The sequence below is a fragment of the Engystomops pustulosus genome, chromosome 5, assembly GCF_040894005.1.
Source record: "Engystomops pustulosus chromosome 5, aEngPut4.maternal, whole genome shotgun sequence".
Lineage (NCBI taxonomy): Eukaryota > Metazoa > Chordata > Amphibia > Anura > Leptodactylidae > Engystomops > Engystomops pustulosus.
In genome coordinates, this window is record NC_092415.1 from 80,501,704 (window position 1) to 80,522,740 (window position 21,037).

A 21,037-nucleotide genomic window follows, 5' to 3' on the forward strand; every position below is an offset into this window, starting at 1 on the left:
TGAGCTGTCTACGGTCACAGAAATGAGAGGGAGATGAAGCCCTCTCCAATCCAGGAGAGGTGGCTAGTGACATCAATCACAGTGAAGGTGCTGTGGAGAGGCAAGGAGAGTCTGTATCATGGAGAAAGCATGCTCTGTGCAGAAGTCAACTCATTTACATATCACATTAAAATACATTTTCTGGGTGATGGAATCACTCTGTGCCATAAAAGAAAGCGGATCTCTACAGTGTTAACTTTGCTTGATAAGTGTTTTATTAAGCTCAATTATGCACACAGGTTTACATAACAATTGCAGACAGTTTGGGCCACAACCAACATTTTTTTTCTCTGAGAGGGCAGGGCTTGAGACTTAGTTTCACCTGAGAACGGCAATACCCAACACGCAAATAGAAATTAATGTAGGGGCACACAGTGGTGCTTGGGAGTGAAATCGCAGGTTTGCTGAGCTATAAAAATTTTATCTGCCAAGATGTCCAATCAGACACACTGCTGATGACATGTGCCCAGCAAATATGGGAATCAAGGAGGCTGATTATTCAACATTTGTAACCATATCACCCAGTAACAAACATATATAAATCTCAGTTTGTGATGCTGCGTTTGCATATTTTATTTAATTTTCTTATATGTTATGTTGTTCGCATCTTCAGTAAAATTAGTTAAAAAAAAATTTGCTTGCCATCTTTATTGTGACTGCAGTGTATCTAATTATAATTAGATGCCATTATTTCTTCTTGTGTCCCTTCTGTGAAAAACTTGTATATAAATCAATGTTTCATCAAACATGAAATTATAGTGTGAGTGACATTTAGATCCCTATAGACTCATCGGAAAAAATAAACATGAAAACAGAGAAAAATAAAATAGAGAGTAAAAATAGAGAGAACCCTGTGTGTGAGTTCAATATTCAATTCCTTGAAGATCACCAAGCGCCATGCTCAGCAATTTCCATCAGCTCCATAGAGATTAATGGAGCAGAACATTCATGCACGGCCGTCTGCTCCATTAATCTGACTGAGACCGCCCTATGGATAGGGCCTAACTTTCCTTTGTGGGAAAACCCCTTTAACAGATCACACTTACTATTTCTCTACCAGTGCAGCTTTATTGTTACAATATTTCTTATATACATGACATTTGCACAGATTGACTGTTATCTTTAAAAGTTTCATGTTTTCATTTATTTCTAATTACTTGGATACAATATGCAGTAAAGAAAGCTCTGAACCCATTAAACATTTTGCAAATAAGAAATTTCTTCCCAACAAAGGAATTGATAATAAGCACAATAAGAAAAAACAGAAAATTGGTTAAAATTAACTTAAATTGGTTAAAAAATCCCTTTGACAGTGCTGTACTTAAACAAGGTACCCTCTGAAATATAAATAAAGTTTATATAGATAGAATATAGAACAAAATAGATGTATATCAAAATCTTAATATACTGTATATTATATAAAACTGTTTCCAAAACAAACAGTAAAATGCTGAAAAATAACAAGTTGTTCAGTTAAGTTACTGTGGCTTCTCATTTATCTTACAGATGCATGAAGGTTAAAAAAAATAATCTAACAGGTTTGTCCAGATTAAGTAGCTGGTGGTGGTTCATGCTTTTTCTTCTTTCCTTTACAAGATTTACACACACAGCAGATTATACATGGTGATGCTAAAAGCAATAAAGGTGATGTCACAATTGCAATAATGCCAAGGCCAACGAGGATACCCACAACCTGAAATTAAAAAGACATTGTTAGAGTGAAATAAAATTAATCAAAAATAAAAATAATTTACAGTGCCTTCAAACAGTTTTGCAGTGCTGCTGGCCATCCATGCAGAGAAATATCTCCCCATTTGCATCAAATATTCAAAGTAAAACATTTGTCAAAACAAATTTGCACCTATTACAAAAATCTTTAATGCTTGTAAAACATCTATACAAAATGAACAAAGATCCTGTTATTTTTTTGTATCGCCCACTATTATCTGTAATTTGAACTTGCGTTTAGAGTAATGTTTAGTTCTTTTTGTTACTAGGAGTTATCATTTCAACGTAAAGGAAACCTGTCATGCTCATCTAGCCTGCCAAACCAAAAGTCAAACCATAATCTACTGTAGTGAGTTGCGTTGCATGAGGATATTGAAATGAGTCTGCGGCTCCTGTGCATTATAAAATGACCCCCCACCCCCAACACTCTGCATAGTAATCCTGTGAATTGAGTCAGCCAGGTATTCCTGAGCTGACCCGAGACAGGCTGCAACCTCCTACCAAGCTGCAGCACAGAAATGGTTGTGAATAATATGTGCAGCTCATCTGATTAGGTAGGACATTAGGTTTGGGGTTTATACAATATGGGAACCTGACAGGCATATCTAGAGGTTCTATATTATATTACACTTCTGGTGAGAAAGTGTAACATCCCGTGAAGCTCTGGGAAAACCCCTGTAGCCTTTCACTGTCATTAGCATAATTTAAAAAGTTGCAAGAAAGAAGGCTATTAATTACAGATCTAACAATCCAACCACTGTCACAGTGCCTGGATCTAGGTTTATTATCATACTGAAATATAGAAACATTTTTCATAACAGTGGTTGAGATTTAAATAAAAGCGAGGTGCATGACACTTTCACAATAAGAACACACACTGAAAATGAAAATAAGACACCACCTATCTCCTAAATGTCAAGGTCATTGTATATATTCACATAAGAAAACACAAACATCAGTAAAATAGCAGTATTGTAAGCTTGTTACATAAAATTGTATATATTCTAAAGCACAGAATAAAAACACTTTCAGATGCCTGCAACTTACTAGTGTAAAATGGGCACCTGGTGCTAATTGCCTTAAATATCTGACAAACCCTATTTCACTAGAGCCTAACTTTCCAGTTTTCACTTCAAATGATGTGCCGTTCCAAAGTGACTGAAATCCTCAGGCAGCAGGTTGTCCAGATGATGAAAGCCAAATTGGTGACCCCATTAGCCATAGCAAAGAAGTTGGTCATTCCAAGTCTAATCTCTAGAATATTCTAGAAATTATTCAAGTACCCCAAAAATGCTGGTCACCCTCAAAAAACAAATGCAAGAGAGGACAAGATAACGCAGAGAATCTCCATGGGTCATTGTTCTAACACTACAGATGGTGGAAAGACTGAACCCAAAGTGTGCAAAGTCATCAGTAAAATTGGAATTTGGAAATTGTTTTCAGGAGCAGGCGGAGCTGGAACTCTCATACAGCACTATGGCTGAGAGAATACAACAGTGAATCAGAACCTTCTTCAGCAACACATGGTTCTTTCCTTGCATTTTTGACTCAATTAGCCAACAGTTTTATGCAAGAGAATTCGCCTATCACACAGCAAAGTGGGTAAAGCAGTTCCTTGAAACAGAAAACACTAAAACAATGAAACGGCCAGCCCAAAGTCCTGATCTAAAGACAATAGAAAGTCCTTGTTGATAATGTTATGTCCAAGAAACCCACAACAGTCACAGAACTGTGGAAGAGACAAATGTCCTATTTTTGCAGATGTCCTAAACTAATGCATAATATATGTGAAGGATTTATAAATTCATGTCCAAAAAAAAAAAAAGGCCTCATCCAGCTACACGGATCATAAAATACCTCAATTAAACCAGACTTCCGACAATAAAACCTTTGCTACTATGAGGTTAAAGTTCTGTATGTACGTAAACTAATTAGGGATAAAGATATCCTGACATTTCCTGCCATAATTCTGCACACCTTCCAAGGCAAGATTTTTGCGTGTAAATACCTGTGTTCTGTTCCACATAACGGATGCTCTAGAATGTCCAAGTTTGTTCCTGCATGGACCTTTGTCATAGTGCCGTAGAAAAATATCATTCTGGAAAGTAAAAATATATCATTAGGTGCAGAGGTAAATATAGAATAGTAACGGTGTTTAAGTAGCAATGAGGACGGTCATTAGCTTTGTTGTATAAAATTGAGAGGCCAATGCTTCTAAATCCAGCCAAAGATTAAATTGCTTACGAATCCTTAAGTTTGTGCATCAAAATTGTGCTCCTCAGAAACGTTTTCACGTGAGCCCCATTAGATCTCCTGCATGGGATATCACAAATACAGACCTATAAGTTGTACAGAATTACTCTTGGCATTGTCCTGTTTAACTGTCCTTAAAGCACCAGTGTGCACCAACCCCTAACAATCTGAACCATATCCCTATATCCTGTGGAAAGGGGATTAAAGTCTTTGGTTGAGCAGCCCCTTTAGTCTTTTATAATAATTTATTGATGCTACATTCTGATTAATGCAATTCTAAGGCTAAATTCTGATTAATGATGAAAATGTTATTTGTAACTTCTTCAAAATGTTTTAACAAAAGAACAGAGGGGGCAGCTACACAGTTAAAATCCCTGCCTTGAAGGTTCTATGCAAATGGAGGGATTAACAATTTTTTTTAAATGATAATATTTATTGAACAATTTTCAAAGATTAGATAGTAATAGCATGTAAACACAGTAAGGGGATACATTGTGTGAATTTTTAAAACTTCGGTTTATAAATATGCGGCAGAAGAAAAAAAAAAAGGGATGGGTCCACAGAGGCTAACCCACAAAAATGCAACATGGAGACAGAAGGGCCGAAAAGACATACATTAAAGAGGAATAGGAGAGTATTTCCAAAATGAGTTGAAAACGCAAAAAAAAAAAAAAAAAAAAAAAAAAAAAAAAAAACGCAAAGTGTAAGTGGCGCCTAAATGTGGGAAGACAGCCACAGGGATATCTGTAGGATAGTGGATGGAATTCATAAAGTAAATTATGGCTATAGATTGATGAAGCAATGCAAATAAGACTTGGTACATAGTACATGACTGCAATAAGACTAAGTACAGATCGAACATGATTCCTGTGGGTGGGCAGTGACGTGTCCTGACATATTGAGTGTGCAGCGCACAAACAATGATGTCAGCAGGCAGTGTTATTTGGAGTGCACGCAGTGTCCCATGGTCCCCAGGCTGTTCACATGACTAGGGCACCCCAACGTCCAAACCAACATGTGCCCAGATGTTTTTATTACTACTCTATATCCTTAAACTTATACAGTTCATAAAGTTAAACGATCACCTTCATTCATGCTCTTATAACCCATCTATATAGGAAAGCAAATCACATTACCTAACTTTATAAACCCCCCCCCCTCACCCGACTACCGTCCAGACAAGATCCCCCGGACCGTGTAGGTGAAGTCTTCACTTGTCCTTCATTTTGCTCACTGGCACAAATCCGCAGATCCTCCAGATAAGAATAGCCCACTGTTCAGACTGGCACGAATGCGGTTTGGTACCTCCTATTGAATCCATCGTTCAACACAGTGGACCACTAGAAGAAACACGCACACCAATCCTGTAAAATGTCTTACAAAGAAAGAAGCTGTGTTTGGCGAAACCCATGGTCAGGCGGTCGTTTGAGGCTGGTACCTTTCTATGCTATATGCGCATTTTTTAGTCAATGTTTGTGAGTAGACCTTACTTTTATTAAATTACCATTTGTAAGACATTCTACACGATTGGTGTGTGTGTTTCTTCTAGTGGTCCGCTGAAGGAACCAAACCACATTCGTGCCGATCTGGACGGTGGGCTATTCTTATCTGCAGGATCTGTAGATTTATAGAAGAATTATAAAGTAGAATTATAAAGAACATTTGGAGCTCCGGTCAGATAAGAAAATTGATATATATTTTTTATCTTTATGTGTTTTTAATATTGGGACTTCTGGATCAGTCCTGGACCGTTGTTTAGCTCTATGAGACTTAAAAGTGAAGAGTGCAGCATGATATCAAAAGAGTGGATGCTACCCCTGGCTGGGCCGGCCTCTGTGCGCTCTGCAACTGAACTCCCCCTCATAGTGTGAATACTAATGTATAAGCCGAGGCTCCTAATTTTACCACAAAAAAAAAAAAAAAAAAAGTTATTGACTGGAGTATAAGCCCCAGGATAGGAAATGCAGCCGCTACTCCACTAAAATATCCAGTAGCAGCCGCACCTCATTACTAGTCCCCAGGAGAGCCCCCTGTTACAGAAATGTCTACCCAAGATGCCCCCCTTTACTGAAAAGTCCCCAGGAGATCCCCCCTTTAATGAAATGTCCACCTGAGATGCCCCCTTTACGGAGCTATCCACCCCAGATAGCCCCCTTTAATGAAATTTCCACAGATGATGCCCTCTATCAATCAAATGTCTACCCCAGTTGCCCCCTTTTCATTAAAAAGGGGGCACCTGGGGTGGACATTTCATTGAATGTCCACCACAGGAGCCCCCTTTTAATGGATTGTCCACCACAACATGGCCCCCTTGAAAGAAAAAAAAAAAATTAAATCTATACTCAGTCTTCTCCACGCGGCTCCGTCTTCTCTTCCAGCCCGGGCGCATCTCTATGACCCGCCGGTGTCGCAGCTGTGTGACTTAATAGTGTAAGGGCCAGCAAGGCGCATAAACTATGATGTGAAGTGGCCACGACACCGCCGCATCATAGTGATGCGCCCGGGCCGGAAGAGCAAAAGATGGATCCGCAGGGTCGTGTAGAAGAAACCAGAAGGAGAGTATAGTTTTTTTTTTCCAGACTGATGGTGGATCTTCATGAAGGCCCGGGCGCCCGCCCATATGAAGATCCGCCATTGAGCACACAGTGTAAAACGTAAAAACCGGGCCCACAAGAAAATGGCGCAAATGTGTTTTCACCGATTTCACCGCATTTGGAATTTTAAATAGCATGGAATAGTAAATAGCATCACTAAGAAGTACAATTGTTACATAGAAATAAGCCCTCATACAGCTTTGTACACAAAAAAAAAATTTTTTTTAAGTTATAGAAAGAAAAAAGGCTCCGTCCTTACCTTCTTTCCACTATTATATTCCTCTCCCCATCTCAGCTATTTTTAATACTAAAAGTCTGCCTTCTGATGTCAAAAGCTATATTACTATGGTCACAAAATTATTTAGGATACAAAATGAACAGCATAGATAATGTGACACAAAGGCCAAGTTCCTTCAAGGAAATCTTTGGGAACATGTGCATGTACAAAGGCAGCATTGCTGGTTAATAATTCACTGGCAAGTTCTAAGCTTCATGCTTCAATTGTTGAACTTCAAGTTGCCATGTTACAGTATTAGATGCCACCTATACATGTGACTTGGTCTCTGATTCATCTATGGTTACGTCTGTCTCTCTCCCAAGGCCACTTTATACTGAACAATTATTACATTTTTACAAGCTATAACAGTCCTATACACATACACATATAATATATATCTATACACACACACACTCTGTAGACATAGAATGTATATATATATATATATATATATATATATATATATATATATATATATATATATATATATATTTCTGTAGAACAAAAAACAGTAGCAACATGACAAATTTTTAGGTTTCTATAACAAACATAGGGTTTTACCTATATTTTTGATATCAGCTTAAAGCGTAACTGTCAAGTTATAAGGATTTTACCAAATTGCTACATGTAGCTCCACCTTTAAAACAAACAGAACATTGTTTACTTTGTTCTGCTCATTCTTTTTTTATTCCAAAGTTATGGCATTTTCTGTTCAGAAAGTATTTGTCGAGAAAGATTTTTGTCAGGAGGAGAAGTGGGCAGAGACTAAATGTCTCTAGGTCTATGCCCTCAAGCGGTGGCTAGTTAGCTTGCCCACAGATTCCATGATGCCTTGTGTTTTCTCTCAAAGTAATTTAGCATTATATCCATTTAGTTTCCCACAAGTAAATCCACTGAACACTGCAAATACATAATGTATATAGTGACCCGACTGCCAGCTTCCATTGCATGGAGGAGCAGGTAACATGTAATAAGTGAAAGAAATCATAAGTAAACCAGTTAATAGGGAAGGGAGGACATCTTGTACCTCTCTATTCTGTGTAGGAGACACCTGTATCCACAGTCTGAGGGAGCTCCGTCACATAACCTCCTCCCCTGTGAGCAGGTAGCAGCCCCTCCCCTCTCATGAAACCATCAGATAAACTATGGAATCACAGGGCTCATCACCACAGGAAGATTACCTCAGTGCTGCAATGGCTGCTTCCTCTGAGGGGCAAAGCAAAGTAACTACTGGATATAGGCAACAAAGATAAATCGGCAAAGTTACAGTTACTCTCTAATCCTTTCATGGATGTGGTGTTTTGGGCCTTGATTTGACATGTTGCATTTTGAAGATTAGATTTTCCTTGTTTCTTTGTCTACCCTAGAAAGTTTTGTTGCTTTGGGGATTTCTAATTACTAAAAACTATTAACATCATTGGTGTTGAAGGGTAAAACTCAAGTTGAACAGAAGAAAACGCATTCCAGGTAAATTACACATTGTTAACCCCTTCACGTTCTGTGACGGATATATCCGCCATGGAGCTATGAAGGGTGTATGAAGAGGGCTCATGGGCTGAGCCCTCTTCATACAGAGATGGGCTTTGCTCCATATCGCAGCAAAGACCCATCGTTAACACCCGCGGTCGGTGCTTGCACCGATCACGGGTGTTAACCTGTTGTTTGCCGCTGGCAAAGTCGCCGGCGGCACTGGAAGCATTGCGGCGCTTCCCCTGAACGTCATCGGGGGGCGTGATCAGTTGCCATAGTAGCCTCGGGTCTTCGTTTGAAACAAGGCTGAATGGCTCATTGTAACGTATAGTGTGCAGAAATGCCATATACTGCGATACAGTTGTATTTCAGTATATGGTAGGAACGACCTGACCATCTAGGGTTAATGTACCCTAGATGCTCGAAGAAATAGCGAAAAAATGAAAGTTTAATATTTTATAAATTTTTTACATTTTTAAAAGTTCAAATCACCCCCCTTTCCCTAGAACTGATATAAAATTTATAAACAGTAAAAATCGAACACATTAGGTATCGCCGCGTCCCAAAATGCCCGATCTATCACAATATAAAAACTGTTATAACCGGCGGTGACCTCCGAGACGGGAAATGGCGCCCAAATGTCCGAAATGCGGCTTTTACATTTTTTACATGAAATAAAAAAAATTTAATAAAAAATTAATCAAAATATTGCACAGTCCTCAAAATGGTAGCAATGTAACAGTCGGCTCATTTTGCAAAAAATGACACCTCACACAGCTCCGTAAACCAAAGTATGAAAAAGTTATCAGCGTCAGAAGATGGTGAAAATGTATTTTTTTTTGTACACATTCGTTTAATTTTTGAAAATTTATGAAAACACAATAAAAAACCTGTATAAATTTGGTATCACCGCAATCGTATCAAACCAAAGAATAAAGTAGAGGTGTTATTTGGAGCGCAGAGTGAAAGTCGTAAAAACTGAGCCCACAAGAACGCACATGCAGTTTTTTCAATTTTTCCACATTTGGAATTTTTTGCCGGCCTCCCACTACATGGCAGGGAACAATAAATAACATCACAGGAAAGTAAGCTTTGTTATGCACAAAATAAGCACTCACACAGCTCTGTACACGGAAAAATTAAAACTTTATGGATTTTTGAAGATGGAGAGCGAGAAATGAGCGAAAATACCCTGGGGCCCTTAATGGGTTAAAAATGCAAGGTCGCGTCTTGCATAATAACCAAGTAACGATCTTCTCGTTTCAGACTGTTAATATTTAGTGCTTGGTCATGATGAAGGGTAAAACTGCCTCTCCTGCTCTCATCATGTAGGCATACGTTGTGAGCCCGCATGATCACCTGGACATAACAGCAAGTCCAAATTCAGTAACCAGCTGTGGATTTTTCTGGCTCAGTTAAAGAGCATCTAGAAAACCTTAAGATAATTTAGATGAACTCTGAGGGCACTGAAGGCGAATCTTCAACATGGTTGGAAAAGGTGGTACTCAGACCTCTCTGTGAGCACCCAAGCTGTTGTCCCAGCACAATGTTCATCAGACGAAATTCAAGTCGTCCTCCTGCAGTCTCAGGCAACTTATGGCATGCCATACCTGGGACTGCAGGAGGATAGTTATGGATAGTGTCAGATTATTGTTGGAGATGACCTACAATGATAACCCAAATTTTCTTTCCCAGCTTCTTTCTACTGTATTGGTATCTTCAGGATATCAATACAATTGAAAGTTGTGGCAGAGCAGTTAGCAGTATGTTACTGCTTAAAATGCTGTGTTGGCACAATAGCTAATTGGGTTTTGGTTGTAGTTTGGGTATTGTGTCTTATGGTTTTTCTTTGGGCCTTATTCACTCATCTATATGCATTTTAAGTCTAACAAAAATTGAAAGAGTCCAGACATTTTCATCCACACATGGCCAAACCCACTGGAAAAGGTCATATGAGTGCACACATAACATCTGTGCAAATTGTCCACGAAAAAAAGACAATATACAAACTGCATGATTATACATACACAACGAATCATTTCAACATTAGAATCTGACAACATAACATAGTAATGGCAGATTAAGACTTACATCAAGGTTTTGTAAGCAGTACCAACAAAATGTATGTTTGCAGTTCTTGCACATCATTTGTGCACAGCCTTCATTCCTCTCAATATAAATATGGCAGACAGGACACTGCTTGATACAAGCATCTTCATCAGCACTAACAAGGACCCTGAAAAAAATGGAAACAAAAGAACAAACTAAATAATGCTTTCCCAATCAATAAAACATTCATCAATACGAGTCAATGGTTTTTTGAAATAACATTTTATCCCTCTCCTGTTTAGATCACTTTACTGTGCAATTTTTTTGTATAATTCTTTGAGAAAAACAAGTCATTACATTTACAAATCTGGAGCAAAAGTGAGTGCACAAAGAACTGTACAATGACAAATCAGATCAATGGAAGAGATTACAGCACGTCTGCTAATTTGCCAAAAGTGGCACATTTTGGAACCAGTGAGAAGTAATGTCTTACATAATCACTAATACATTAATGCCAAAGTCATAAAACCTCAATACCTAGAAGAAAACATACAAGCATAAAATAAATTAAAGGAAACCTACCACTTGAAGTGGCAGGTATTAGAGGGAACTACCAAGCACCAGCTCAGGGTGAGCTGGTGCCGGAGCTTAGTTTTGTTAGTGTTTTAAACCGCAGTATCGCAGTTTAAAACACTTTTTAAACTTTATGGCCGAAGCTGCTTCGGCGCAGGGAGGTATGCGCTCGGCGCACCATGCGCGCGACCGTGCACGCGGCTACATAGGAAGTGAAGGAGAGCCGTTCCCTCTTATACCTGCCACTTCAAGTGGTAGGTTTCCTTTAAAGATACACTCACCGGCCACTTTATTAGGTACACCATGCTAGTAACGGGTTGGACCCCCTTTTGCCTTCAGAACTGCCTCAATTCTTCGTGGCATAGATTCAACAAGGTGCTGGAAGCATTCCTCAGAGTTTTTGGTCCATATTGACATGATGGCATCACACAGTTGCCAAAGATTTGTCGGCTGCATATCCATGATGTAAATCTCCCGTTCCACCACATCCCAAAGATGCTCTATTGGATTGAGATCTGGTGACTGTGGAGGTCATTTGAGTACAGTGAACTCATTGTCATGGTCAAGAAACCAGTCTGAGAGGATTCCAGCTTTATGACATGGCGCATTATCCTGCTGAAAGAAGCCAGCAGATGTTGGGTACATTGTGGTCATAAAGGGATGGACATGGTCAGCAACAATACTCAGGTAGGCTGTGGAGTTGCAACGATGCTCAATTGGTACCAAGGCCCAAAGAGTGCCAAGAAAATATACCCCACACCATGACACCACCACTACCAGCCTGAACCGTTGATACAAGGCAGGATGGATCCATGCTTTCATGTTGTTGATGCCAAATTCTGACTCTACCATCCGAATGTTGCAGCAGAAATCGAGACTCATCAGACCAGGCAACGTTTTCCAATCTTCTACTGTGCAATTTCGATGAGCTTGTGCAAATTGTAGCCTCAGTTTCTTATTCTTAGCTGAAAGGAGTGGCACCCGGTGTGGTCTTCTGCTGCTGTAGCCCATCTGCCTCAAAGTTCGATGTACTGTGCGTTCAGAGATGCTCTTTTGCCTACCTTGGTTGTAACGGGTGGCGATTGGAGTCACTGTTGCCTTTCTATCAGCTCAAACCAGTCTGCCCATTCTCCTCTGACCTCTGGCATCAACAAGGCATTTCCGCCTACAGAACTGCCGCTCACTGGATGTTTTTTCTTTTTCGGACCATTCTCTGTTAACCCTAGAGATGGTTGTGCGTCAAAATCCCAGTAGATCAGCAGTTTCTGAAATACTCAGACCAGCCCTTCTGGCACCAACAACCATGCCATGTTCAAAGGCACTCAAATCACCTTTCTTCCCCACACTGATGCTCGGTTTGAACTGCAGGAGATTGTCTTGACCATGTCTACATGCCTAAATGCACTGAGTTGCCGCCATGTGATTCTCTGATTAGAAATTAAGTGTTAACGAGCAGTTGGACAGGTGTACCTAATAAAGTGGCAGGTGAGTGTAAATCGGTTTACCACTGGGCCAAAAAAAAAAATAAACCTACAAGTGAAAATGGTAGAGTGGAATGGATTCAGGGGGATATGGCAAACGGACGGTTCAGGAAGGGTTATGTCACCTATATATTTAAATGCGGACAAGTCAAGTATCTAGTCAAATGTAGAGATGGCAGTAAAGTGTTGTAAATCGGACCAGGGGCCCCATGTCAGCAAGTGCTTCTCTCCAGTACCATAGACATCAGCAGTAAGCTCCTCCATTATTTGGAGAAAGAAGATCTCTCTAAAGAGATCAGTAACATATGGCCTTCCATAATCTAGGAAGTGGCGAGCAAACAGCGATCAGACGAAAAGAACATCAATTATCGTTTCATAACTGAAACAGATAGCGGTAGCAAGGAGAACAAGAGGGCAGCAAGGTTAATAGCAAGTTTATTACCAGTTAGGATGTAGATCAGTCTAATAACCTTCTTGCAGAATACATGGAGTAGTGGGCACCCTCACCAAATTGTGAAGTGCCAGGAGACATCTCCATCTCCAGGGCAAGAGGGATATATTGAATGTAATCTGGATTGTATCCAGTGCCATCTGGATAGGATTTTAAAATTTGTCATTTGCTCTTCATCTCAAGGCACAAAAGACTGAGTTCAACAGTTTTAAATCACTCTTCTTGTTCCCGCTCTTATTATGACTTATTATTATCTTCACTCCAAACAATCTAAAAATAAGGAATAGATTGCAGAAATCAATCTGGGAGTAGTGGAGGAGGCAGCACACATTTTTTTGTAACTGGATGAGGACTCAGTGGAGTAGTAGTTTTACATGTGGAGTTGTGTCAGTTGAATATGAAAAAATGAAGTGGTTTGAAAGCATGTGCGGCTTCAGATCGCAATGGAGCAAGAAAGCTAGCAAAGTTACCAGTCAGGGTTTTCTGTGATTGGCGTAATAGGGCCATTGCATTCAAAGATGTTCAGTGCCTTCAGTATTTGTTCGGCCACATAAAGTAGTCGAGAGATGTGTCATGTGTATATATTATATATATATATATATACACACACACACACACACACACACACACACACACACGCACCCCCTTTCTTGCTCTCGATCATTCCCTGGGGCCCAATTTTTTTGTAAATATCACTCAGATGCCGAGGAGTCCCACTCAGTTTCTGGAGTTTCGATTTGCAAAGGCACCATGTTTGCACTTGCGTTTCCCCGCTCGGATGGGTTAATTTCCAGTGTGACACCGAGTCAATGGGCCTGCGCGCTGCAAGTATCCCTGTTACCACGTCCGAGCGTGGATCATGTATGCCCATATAGACGCCATTTTCTGTAGTCCGTGTACAGAGGCAAGGAACTGACGTTAATAGATGGGAGCGTTTCACGGGGGAAGGTGAACCACACCTTACTGCTTTATAAGGTCAGTCCATTGGCAAACTAGCAATCCACAGATTCATTGCCCCAGATCAGCAGGGGAAGGGGGGAACATGAATATTTAGCTCTCCCTCCCCCCTCAGCACACGCTAAAGCAGCATCACTATAGCTGCTAACGAATAACTCAGCATACGATTCACTTACTGCTACTCCATAATATTGGGGCAAGTTCACTACTTACTTTTTTGATGCCTCCATTTCAAGTTCAGCTGTAATCACTATGTAGAGGGGCCCTCTATTCAGTTTTTTTGGTGGGAATATTCAGATACAGCGCAGCTATATTGATGGTCCTCTAGATGGTGTCTAACAGTGTAGTGGTGACTTGATATATGGCCACTTTATATGTTTGTATTTGGACGATTTATGACTTCTTGGAAGAGATACCCTTTTTTTTTTACCCCTGGGCAGTACTTTCAAATCTATGATTCGGGGTAAGGCCTTGGTTTGCACATTTACACTACACATTTTGGAGTCTGATAGTGTACTAACGTATATTTAACCAAAGACCATTGCAGTATATGGTAAAGTACACAGTTTTTTTTTTTAATTAAAAACAATACATCTTTATTGTGCTATTAAAAAAAATCACTATTCACACCATGAGGCACATTTACTTACGCGTCCCATTGACGCCGCAGATCCGGAATGTCCAACGAGGATTCGGGTCTGCCGCGATTCACTAAGATTGTGCGTCCAATTTCCTGCATGTGTCGCTTCCCCCACTGAGGTCCGCTGGAGTTCACCTTCTTCCCGGTTCATGTGAGTGCTGATCTTGCAACGCAATTTGTTTTTTAAATTTGCGATTTGTCCGAATCAGTCGGGTTGTGTCACATGCAAGGCGGCACCGATGCGCCACAATCCGATCGCATGCCCCAAAAACCTGGGGCAATTCAGGGCAAATCTGAAAAATATTGTGAAACCCAACGAAAATGCGGTGTTCAGACCCTTAGTAAATGTGCCCCAATATCTCAAGATTCCAAATAAAGCCAATTCAGGCACGTGCATCACAAACACGGGCAAGTACAGAGATATAAGAACAATTACATCCAAGCTCATAAGTGCCACTATGGTCCCTTTTTGGCAATAGTTTAAAAAAAAAAAAAAAAAAAAAACACACACACACACCATCTCAATCTCCTCAAAAGGAGGAAGCAATCCATGAAATGCGCGTTGGGGCACCAGGCGTTGCCATCACTTAAAACATGGGTAAGGATGTCATTTGGCATGTAAACCACTGTGTTAGATTGAGATGGTTTCTTTAACTATTACTAAAAGGGGACCATAGTGGCACTTATGAGCTTGGATGCAATTGTGCTTATATCTCTGTACTTGAGGGCGTTTGTGATGCATGTGCCCAAATTGGATTTATTTGGAATCTTGAGAGTGTGTGAATAGTGATTTTAATAGAACAATATAGATATTGCTTTTAATTAAAAAAAAAAAAAAAAAAAAAACTGTACTTTGTACCATATACTCCAATTGTCTTTGGTTAAATATATAATTGTAGGAGTTGGTATATATATATATACACCTTTTGACTCTTTTTGCATATATACTTGACACCGTTCTTTTACATAATACCTGGATCCCATTCTTCACTAAGCGGATAATAGGGACTTGTTATCCCAGGGACTGGTTCCGGTCGGGAAGGCAGCTGGTTAGGGCTGCATCCCCATGTTAAGGCTATAGGGCAGTGATGGCGAACCTTTCAGCGTCCGAGTGCCCAAACTGCAACCCAAAACCCCCCTTATTTACTGCGAGGTGCCAACCAAAAATTAAAGCAGTAACTTATTGCTCCCTCTTCTTCAACAACGTTCGATCATATTGGCCTCCTGGGCACAAGATGGAAAATTTGCATCATTTTAGCTTCTTGTCAGTGTCCCTCTGTACACAGAATTTTGGGGCCTGCAGAAGGTCTTCCAAAGATAATTCGGTCCTGTCTACTCATTCTCCCTCTTCTTATATACCAAAGTAGCGAAGGAGGTATCACTTAAATATATGACTGAAAGCAGCATCTTTTAAGTGGCTTGCAACTGCAGGAAGATTCTTTGAATCCTGTCTGGTGTGCTTGGGTGATGGCCCGGGTGCCCACAGAAAGGGCTCTGAGTGCCGCCTCTGGCACCCGTGCCATAGGTTCGCCACCACTGCTATAGGGTGACAGAATCTTGTACCTAGGGTTTACTAGGGCTATTCTATGGAATCCAATAATCTGCTTGGACAAATCTTGTATGATCACTTTCCTCTACACACTCTCACCAATCTATGCACTTCCTTTATATCCTTCTGGGTTAAAACCGGCAAAAAAACCAACAGAACTTTTAGGACATGCTGGTCTGGTCAAAGGAATAATACAATACTATTGATAATACTAATTCATATGACATTGGATGGGAATCGAATCATCTACTAGCCTCAAAAGGGGTATTCCCTTCAGACAGTACCTGCACAGGAATTGTTCAACACTAAGTGAGTTTCATATACAGGTTGATTATCCAGAGCCGGTTTTTGGGCTCGAGGTTATCCTGATAACATCCTACTGAGTGGACATTCTGGAGAGACCAAAAATAACTTTAGCTTTCTCAGGTTCAATGGGGACTGTTGATAGAGTGCATCTCCCAAGAAGAATGGCAGTAAATCTCCAAATCCAGGCAAGAAATTATTGCGGCATCATACCCAAGAAGATTGGCAAGGCAATCTTTTGCAAAGTTATTGAAAACGAAAAACAAAGATTTTTTTTAGCAGAATGTCACAACATGAAATAAAGTAAAAAAGTGTCTTTTTTTACAGATGCTAAAACAGGGAACGTTTATGGTTAATTGAAATTGGGATAAGTCTTCACTTTTGAAATATGCACAAGTCTTTCTATATCTGGAGCATTTAATAATATACAAAAGTCTTATGTAATAAAATGTTCAGTTCCTTTGTCCTAAACCAGAAAGACTGGTTACATGCATGCTAATTATAGGTTAGTTGTACTTAACACTTTGTACTACAAAAATAATAGTGCTATGGAATATTCCAAGAATTCTTTTGATACCATTTGGATAATATAGCATCACGACTTTCCACATTCCTACACCTGATCTAACTTACAGGATTTTAGCGCAATACAAGGCTATATTCACACGATGTATTTTAGTAGCTTCATCAAAAGTAGTCTGAACACAGTCTATGCAAGCATTTGATTAATTCTCAAAATGAGTTATCATTAAGAGTTTCATTAGGTGATAATGTCAGCACTGGATTTGAGAAATTTGGTAAAAAAAAAAAAAAGTGATTATGCCTCAAGGGGACTGGAGTAAATTTGCATATAACATTTTTTTAAAAAGTCATACTTCGTAAATATGTCTTGCAGTAGAGACATTTGTAAGACATACTGTATGTATGCCAGAGACCTGATGTAATTACAATGATAGATTCTCCCCTATGGAGCAATGAGCCTTTGAACTTTCAAAACTATACTATGTATTAGACTACGGCTAGATGCACATGGCTGTGTACCAGTTGATTAAAAGGATGCACAGATACTTTATGCAATACTTAAGACTTAAAGCTATTTTTCCTGACACCCAGGAATAGGTTTGTTTGTGCACACCTAGCAATTAACATCTGTTTTTAAAGAGCAGATTTGCATCAATTTGTCATCATTTTTGGATACATCCATCCTTTTTTAACCCCTTCGTGTCCGATGGTCATTGGTGCCTAAATGTCCAGGGAGCGGCCTTACAAAAGGTAGCTAAAAGAGGAGTGGTTTTCCTTATCCCATACTGGAAAATCTATTTGCATATTTTCCCAGAACCCCTTTATGGAGAGTCAATGGCATTAAGTCTCCACCCATCTACAAGGCAGCCTTACCTGGCAGTCTGTGTAAGGTGAACTCTTACTTCCCGACCCTAGTCAAAAGCCAAATCAGTTCCCTACGCTGTACTGAAGAGCTCTCTCCAGGTCGAAACAGTGTTGTCTACAATTGGCAATCCGTTCCTTCTAGAATAGATATACTGCATAATGTCATTCATAATGCCATAAGGCTTCCTGGAGTCATACTTGAGATCAAGGGAGCTAGCTTAAAAGGTAACTAGGCTTGGTTTTCCTAATTAGCATATTTTCCCAGGTCAATTTTTGACATTCTACTATGCGATTCTTTAAATGATGATATCTCCGGAAAAGCTTTACGTATCATTACAATTTTTACTTAGTTTTTTTTTTTTTTTTCGCCCAACTTTAACAGCTCACCGATGGCTCAGTGCGGCTCCTCTTCTTCTCTCTGCTGTATAAGCCGCGGCTTTGCTCTCTCGCGCGCACACTATGATTCAGCGGTGTCGTCACGGATTGTGTCATAGTGAGCACGGCTAGTACAGCAGAGAGAAGAAAGGAGCCGCGGGTGAATAGGCAAGTTTTTTTATGTGCTGGGCATATTGGGGGCTGGCTATATATTATTATATAATGAAGTTGGTCACTGTCATGCCTTCTCTTAACGTCCTTTCGGCATGTGCACATAGGACTTAACCGTATGGTAGTCGTAAAGGGGTTAAGACACATGTGGCATCCATTTTTTTTATGAACATGTTAATTGAAAGCAAAATTATTTTTTATATAATCATTCAATAGTGAATCCTAGCAACTAAACATTTAATGGACACCACTTGGTTACTACAAAAGTGCTGTCAGTTTTTTCTCATTGACCCATTTCTATGGACAAGGGATAAATGAAAATGGACTGAAATCTCACAAAGAAATTCTTTGTTCTTTGACAGAATAGATGCATGGTCCATTAAAACAATGGACAAGTGCATCAATCCATTAAAAAAGAATTGCATTTAGTACAGCAGTGTGCAATAATGTAGCACTGGGAAGATCCAGTAGCACATACACAGGTTGTCACTAAGAAAGTTCACATTCTGGCGTGTGCCCCCTCTGGCAGGATCTGCTCTTCTTTTAGCTCTTTATGCCCTTGTTTTTAAGAAAAAAAAAAAGCTTTAAAATTTAAGCAAATGAGTGATTCAGGCCCCATTAACATTTTTTTTTCTTAAAAAACAAGAGCAAGGAGTGAAAGAGTGGAACCTGTCAGAGGGGCAGACACCAGCATGGCCGTGTGCTTGGTTTACAATTCTTCATTCTGGTGGTAGAGATCCTTTAAGTTTCTACCAACTAGTCCCAGCTCCTTACTAAGCAGCAAACCATAGAATTACTTTCAACTATACTTCTAATTTCACTACTGTGCTAGTTAAAAACAAGTTACCCTTTTTCAGGTTGAACAGCTACTGGCTGCTTTTCTTCACATGCTTGCTCAGGGTGCCAGGTCCTTTTGCATGCTGAACAAAATTTTAAATGGCAAATGTGGCAGTCCACTGATACGGGCAAACCTGAGTCACCCAGATTAACTTGGCATACTGTTTGGCAGTCTGCAGTAGGGCACCACATTCGGCAAGGGTCAAGATGAACTTCTGAAATACAAAAATATACATGTTTTTTACTAAATATTAAATTCACATACCTTTGACAAATTAGTTATGCTGATATTGATCTAATTATGATGATTGAACACAACCATTAAGGAAATCTCAAAAATGATCTCCACCTATATAATACCTTTTCAGGCCACTCAGGGTTGTCCTAGGACTACACCGACACAAAGAATTTTGAATTTAAAGACCAAGATTTATTGAGAAACAGTCAAAATTTAAAGCAAATTAAAAATTTCACATAGACAGGTAGGGTTAACACACAAAAACAAGTGTGGAGTCAATGGGGTTCCTCTATGCTGCTTATGATGTTTAATAATGGCCTATTGTTTGACACTACAGGCGGTCCCCTACTTAAGAACACTCGACTTACATACGACCCCTAGTTACAAACGGACCTCTGGATATTGGTAATTTATTGTACTTTAGTCCTAGGCTACAGTGATCAGCTGTAACAGTTATCACAGGTGTCTGTAATGAAGCTTTAGTGTTAATCCTGATTCTTATAACAACCCAACATTTTTAAAATCCAATTGTCACAGAGACCAAAAAAGTTCTGGCTGGGGTTACAATTATAAAATATACAGTTCCGACTTGCATACAAATTCAACTTAAGAACAAACCTACAGACCCTTTCTTGTATGTAACCCGGAGACTGCCTGTATACAGAATTTCAACTTATATTTTACTATATTCTGCCCTTAATGGTAACCGCATTACACATGTATATTAATTATTGCACTGGACCCCTCAATGTTTTGTTTGCCAAGACTGTATTGCACTTTTCCCTTTTGTTATAGGCAATAAATGTCATACTTTAGGATTAAGTGACAGCACAAATTAGCAAATAATTAACCAGTTACTTACTGAAATGATAGGGGTAAAGAATGAAAGGAGTGAGGAGGATTCCCAGCGCCCACAGATCAACCTCATTATATTCACCCAATTATAATGATAAAACACAAGCATGAATTAAATCTGTAGGTTTAAATCAATCAGTCTCCCAGCAATCTTTAGCTTCCTCAGACTGTACTGTAGCAGGGAAATGGTTGAAACGTAGCAGCTTGAGAATACACACCACTTGAGTTATTCCACAATTTTTGGAGCGCCGTTCACTTTTTCTGATTCCTTAACTGTTGAGGGACGTGGCTGGTCCTGTGGAGCGTGCACCCACTTTAACTTTTGTTTGATGCAGTGCTGCTAAAGAACTTTTCTATGCTTGTGTGCAATATCACATACATATACACTCACCGGCCACTTTATTAGGTACACCTGTCCAACTGCTCGTTAACACTTAATTTCTAATCAGCCAATCACATGGCGGCAGACATGGTCAAGACAATCTCCTGCAGTTCAAACCGAGCATCAGTATGGGGAAGAAAGTCGATTTGAGTGCCTTTGAACGCGGCATGGTTGTTGATGCCAGAAGGGCTGGTCTGAGTATTTCAGAAACTGCTGATCTACTGGGATTTTCTACTGGAATCATCTCAGACTGGTTTCTTGAACATGACAATGAGTTCACTGTACTCAAATAGCCTCCACAGTCACCAGATCTCAATCCAATAGAGCATCTTTGGGATATGGTGGAACGGGAGATTCACATCATGGATGTGCAGGCGACAAATCTGCGGCAACTGTGTGATGCCATCATGTCAATATGGACCAAAATCT

At 39.7% G+C, this 21,037-nt stretch overlaps 1 protein-coding gene across 1 annotated transcript in view; it reads right to left on the reverse strand.

Annotated features, from left to right (window-relative positions):
• Nucleotides 1–231: 231 nt before the first annotated feature.
• The window catches only part of RNF144B (ring finger protein 144B), a 51,394-nt gene continuing 30,588 nt past the window's right edge, over nt 232–21,037 (reverse strand). The window contains exons 5-8 of the mRNA XM_072152462.1: nt 19,144–19,348; nt 10,453–10,597; nt 3,776–3,865; nt 232–1,732 (exon numbers count right to left, since the gene is read on the reverse strand). Of these exons, the coding sequence (XP_072008563.1) occupies nt 1,589–1,732; nt 3,776–3,865; nt 10,453–10,597; nt 19,144–19,348 (584 nt within the window). The 3' untranslated portion in view covers nt 232–1,588. The remainder of the gene's footprint in view (nt 1,733–3,775; nt 3,866–10,452; nt 10,598–19,143; nt 19,349–21,037) is intronic.